This window comes from Pteropus vampyrus, unplaced genomic scaffold, assembly GCF_000151845.1.
Source record: "Pteropus vampyrus isolate Shadow unplaced genomic scaffold, Pvam_2.0 Scaffold329, whole genome shotgun sequence".
NCBI classification, from domain to species: Eukaryota; Metazoa; Chordata; class Mammalia; order Chiroptera; family Pteropodidae; genus Pteropus; species Pteropus vampyrus.
This window is the reverse complement of record NW_011889110.1, coordinates 679109-684692: the sequence shown is the minus strand read 5'-3', so window position 1 is coordinate 684692 and position 5584 is coordinate 679109. Positions and strand designations below refer to the sequence as shown.

The window sequence follows — 5584 nt, the reverse complement described above, 5'->3', positions numbered from 1 at the left end:
GTATCTGGACATTCTGGGATTGTTTAACTTGACTGTTACCCATTTTGGTTCATTGCTTCTCAGCACAAAGGGGCTCAGTTCTCCTCTAGGATCAGTCTCGTGAGCATGGGTTGGATACATCATCCTTGTTTGTTGCCTATTGAATTTGGAAGCGAGGCCTCTGGGAGGCATCCTCCTGGAGACCCGACGGGCTCCTGGGGAGGAGAGGAGCCGGCGACAAACCTCTTACCTTCGTAGGTCTGCTGGCCGCCCCGTCCCCACCCACCGCAGGCACTGCTCTGGGAGCCCGGCAAAGACTCCCATGCTTCTTTGCTTAAGACGCAAATTGGAGAAGGTTGTTCCTCCCTCCCTCCCTCCCACCATCCTCCCCACTCTCCAAATGGTAATCATAGCTCGCGTGGCAGGATCTTGTCTTATAAAGAAGAAAATGATGAGAGTGAAATTGGGTTTCAGAAACCATAGTGTTTGGTAGGAGAAGAGGAATTTTTAAAAAGACTAAATGTATGAATTCAGAGAGCTAAGAAACCTTCAGGAAAAGCAGGATGAGACGAAGCAAAAATAGGAGGAGATGATGGACATTCTCAACTTGAAAGGCAGAGAGCTGGTTAGACCAAAATTCCAAGAAGACCTTGGCAACTGGGGTGTTTTTTTAACAGCAAGACAGAAAGAATAAGAAAAAAGGGAGATGCTGGGGAGGTTTCGGCAGGGGGTTTGGATGGCTTTGAAGAGCTGACTGAGGGACGGGCCCAGAGATGACACATTCAGGGGGCCAGGGGTAAGGACAAAGAAGCCGGCCTGGGCGAAGCTGAGCTGCGTCTGAGAAAACCAGCTAATATGCTAATTTGGGTTACATGGGATGAAGTCACAAGACTTCATTCTTGTAACTTATTTACTCTGCAAAGGTCTCTCGGGGAAGGGAGTTAGGCGGCCGCCGCGCTCTCTGAGACCAGAGGGAGAGTTAATGGGGCTTCCCAGGACAGAGAAACCAGAGGGGAGGCCGGTACTGCCACCACTGAATAAGAAATGCCCAGGCCGCTCGCTAGGATGCTCTTCATTTTGGAGGTTGCTCCAGATCTGTTTGCCCGCATAGTGTGTTCCTGTCCCCTCACCACGGGGACTGTTAAAGACCTTGTGAGGAGAAGAGACTTAGACACTTTCTACAGTGTATCAGCTGGAACTCTGAAACACAGATGTGAAAAGCAAACAGAGATGGAAAGGAAGCCTGGGTCTCGTAGCAACGACTAGGTCAAGTGCCGGCTCTGGGGCCACCTTCGGCATCCATCCCTCGCAGGACTCAGGACAACAGGTGTGGCTTTGGGGCTGTACTTAGCAAACGGCATCAGCCCGGGACTTGGCAGTGTGGACCTGTCCGTCTGTTTCACACCTGGTTCTTGAGCTGGTTCTTGAGCTGGTTCCTGAGCCCTTTCACTGGACCCTTTCTCCAACAGCCTTCGCTTGCTCCATGCCTGTCTCCACAGCCTGGGCCACGTGGGCCCTGACTGGTTACTGGAGAGTCTAGATGCCACCTCAGACTACCATTGTTCACCCTATGCGACTCTGGGAATCATTAAACCAACTATTTTTAATAGTTGGAAAATAATGCTTAATGACTAAGGACCCACGTAGGATCACTGAGGACAAACAATGCCAAATTAATAGCGATTTCTCTGGATAACAGGTTCACCAACTAGGACATACCACAGACCAGGAGTCACGAACTCCAACAGGGGCCCCGACATGATGTAACCAAGGGAAGCAGTCCAGCATCGGAACCACCAGACATGGAGGGGCGATGACAAATGGAGCGAGCATGCCCGGTCCAAACTGAGCTGTGTCACTTAGCTCCAGTCAATTAACTGTCGCTCTGGAGAGGCTGGCCCAGCGGTGCCCAAGCTTCGCGTTTACAACAAAAGGCTCAAAATCTGATTACTGACGTGCCGTTCCCTAATTTTTGAATGTTGGCAATTAATTAAAAGTTTATGAAAGGCTTTAAAGGCTGACAAAACACATTGTTAGGTCAGATTCATCCTCAAGGACCAACGCAATAACACCTTTGCACAGAGAATTCAGCATTCCCTCGATGTCGATTATTAACTTAAACCACGGTACTTCAGATACACTGGCTATAAAAGCGAGACTAATATCTGTCCCAACTTCCTCACAGAGTTGCTTCAAAGATGAGTGAAATAATACATTAAAAATACTCTGTAAATTCTAAAGTGTTACCCCTCTCTGAGTGGATCCTTAGCTGGCTGAACCATGACAAAACAGCAAAGATTAATGACTCCAACTTGGAATGAGCATCCTGACAGCCTTACTGAAAATTTTAACACGCTCGCCACCTAGCCCACCCCATCTCCCTCTGTAACACTTATCACCACCTATTTTATTTACTTTATTGTCTTTCTTCCTCCATTAGAATATAAGTATCCGAGGGCAGAGATTTTTTTTTTCTATTTTGTTCACTGCGGTCTATAGTGAAGTGCGTGGTAGATAGTAGGTGCTCGATAAATATTCGTTGCATAAACGAATGGCCTTCGATAACCTGACCCGATGCTCTTCCTTCTTCAGGATCTTGACAGTAGTCTAGATAAAGATCCACTAGACAAAATTGCAAATGACCCAAGGTAGAACAGGAAAGATAAGATAGTAGAAGACTAAAACAAAGATTGAAATTCCCGGAATAAATCGGGACACTGGGCTGAATATAAATAGTTCATGATTAACAGGTGCGAATGGCAAGTCCTGTGTTTACTTCCCAAAACTTGGCTTATCGAGTTTGGTAAAAGACAGGTCTGGCTAAACAATCATTTTTATTGACTGTATGTTCAAAATTACTCAACAAAATGTGGTCGTATAATGAGACCTAGCGGTCTTTCTGAATTTGGACACTCTAAAGTAGAATTCATTCACAAGAATGTGGTTAGAAATTCATAAATAATGACTACTGGATAGAAGCGTACATTTCGGTCAAATCCAGGCCAAAACCTTAGGCGTGTCCTTGACTCCACTCTCTCTCACATCACACCACACGTCTGCTGGGAGATCCTGCCGCTTAGCTTCTGAACGCATTCTCCCACAACAGAAAACGGATTAATCTTCTAGGCCCCGACGTCATGCGGAGAAAAGCCAGCATCCTACCAGTGACCTGCCAGGCCCTGTGTGCTCTCCCCCTCTCCTCTCCGACTTCCTCCCTACTGGTATGCTCTTGGCTCTTTCTGTTCCAGGGGCCCTGGCCTCCTTCCTGATTCTGACTCCTGGGCATCCTCCCCCAGCAGCAAGCATAGCCTTCCATGCCAGCCTAGTGCGCTCTTCTCAGCCAGAGCCACTGGGAAGATGCCCCACACTGCACCAAGTCATAGCCCCACAGATGCCCCACACTGCACCAAGTCATAGCCAGCCTGTTCCATGCCTTGCCCCAGTGAAATGATAGCCTTTGCATTGCCAGAAAACTTCTTCGACCCTCTAGACACTGCTTCTGTCCTACGCCCTGCATGGAGCTCGCACTGGTCAGCCAGGCCCACCCAGAACTCTCCCTGGTAGGAACTCCGAGAGTGCCCGCTGTCTGAACCAGAGTCTTGTCGGAATGCAGCCACGCCCTTGCATTTCTCTGGTGCACATCTGCTCTCGTGTTACAAGGACAGAGTTCGGTAGTTGCAACACAGACCCCATGGACCACGAAGCCAAAAATATTTACTATCTTGACCTTTATAGAAAGAATTTGCCGACCCATTTTCTGAACCACCCAGTTATTTCTCAGTCCTGTACAGTACGTTAAAAACATGGCCTCATGAGCCATACGGATTATTTTGGTATCTGTTCCTTCACTTATAAGCTGTGTAGTCTTGCAAAAGTACTTGTCCTTTCCGGTGACCTCAGAATGTTTCTGGAAGAGTTAGATAAAATTATTTATGCTAAAAGTTCCATGCCATGGAACTGCAAAACAGTAGCTACTCCATGCATATCAGCTATTAGTCTTACGTGTCATGTTTGGTACTATTGTTCCAGAGAGGTAAAGTGGCTTCTCCAAAGCCACACAAATATCTGTCGGTAGAGCTTGATTCAGCTTTTGAGCCCAAGGACAATTACACATATGATGGTGACTTTAGCAATTTTAAGCCTTCTAAGCTCACGTGTGAGTTTCAACGCTGGTAGTCTTTAACCCTTCGAGAAGCATTGCCAGGCCATAGTTCTGGGATTTATAGGAAGCTGTATGTTGCCAGGGATTGAGTAGCAACCCCAACTAAGAGTTGCGAGCTCTGCTCTGTTGTCATCTGAGTCGAGAGAAAGGCTGGGCAGAAGCTGCTTGAGGCCTTGCCCGCCTGAGTGCAAGCCCTCAGCAGGAGAGCTTTTCCAGATTTTTAACATAATGATGAAGCGCACAGACTCTGGAGCCAGACCGCAGAGTTCAAATCCTAGCCCTACCACCTTACTACCTAACTACCTTGAGCGAGTTCCTTAACTTTTGTGCCTCGATTTCTCTGTCTACAAAACAGAGACGAAATGGTGTGCCCACCTCATGGAATTATTGTGTGGCTTAAATCAGCTCATCTATCTAAAGGGCTAGAAAAATGTCTAGCACGTTATAAATTCTCCATAAGCAATAACCACAGCCCAGTGCCTGTGTATACAGTCCTCTGAATTCCACAGACAGTTCAGGATGCCAAAGCGCCGAGCTTCTCCAAGACAGAGAAATGGTCCATAAATTACTAAGAAAACACACACACACACACACACAGAACCCAGTGATTTTCGAGACTAAACTGAGGCCTTCTCTGAGGCGGGGGCGTATCCACTAGCACTGGGACATGTCCAGCCCGTGACTCCAAAGCTCTCGGAAAAGGGGTGTCCCCACACCTCACCCCACACAGCGGACTTCGGTCAGTGAAGCGCGTTTGCTGCACAGCCCCCTCCTCACGTATACCAGCGTCTGGACCGCGAAGCCCTGGTGTGGCCCAACGGGCCCCACGGGATGCCAGAGATTAATGTTTTACGAAGCCCGTTTGAGCGGTAAAACATTGCCATCACCTAGACAGGGCCGGCCACGGCCTGCTACATCTGCCTCTCATCCCAGCGAGTCCTGAGCTTCAGGCCCAGGTCCCCAAATCACAAAGCTCAGGGCAGCCAGGCAAGTGGGTTAAGGGTCATGACAAAGGAAGGGCAGGTCTTGATAATTTTAGAGTTTTATATTTAAACTTTATAATACTAAGCTAAAGGCCACAGACACAGCTCAACAGGCGCCTACAAGTTCTGGTACCTGGTACCTCGGTTACCAAGGCAAGCATTGTGGACCCTGTCTGTGTCCGTGGAAAGCCCAGGTATCGAGGGGCATCTACCTCCATGCCCCCTACCTGAGAGAGAGGTGCCAACACTCATCCCTCAAAACGGCAGACGTTCCTTCAGCCCCAGTCCGGGGCCTCCGCCCCTCCTCTGCTTACCATGGGGGGCTGTTCTGTCAGCTCCCGCAGCTTCTCACTCAGCGACCTGCGTGCCTTCTGGAACTGACTGTCCAGGGCTGGAGAAAGGGTCCCCACCAGGCTGAAGATCATGTGACTCTGCAGAAAGTCCCTGTGGAGAGACACAT

At 48.7% G+C, this 5584-nt stretch overlaps 1 protein-coding gene across 1 annotated transcript in view; it reads right to left on the bottom strand.

Annotated features, from left to right (window-relative positions):
* The window catches only part of KEL (Kell blood group, metallo-endopeptidase), a 19042-nt gene that overhangs the window by 4312 nt on the left and 9146 nt on the right, over positions 1–5584 (bottom strand). The window contains exon 9 of the mRNA XM_011378088.2: positions 5405–5576. Coding sequence (XP_011376390.1) covers positions 5405–5576 — 172 coding nt within the window. The remainder of the gene's footprint in view (positions 1–5404; positions 5577–5584) is intronic.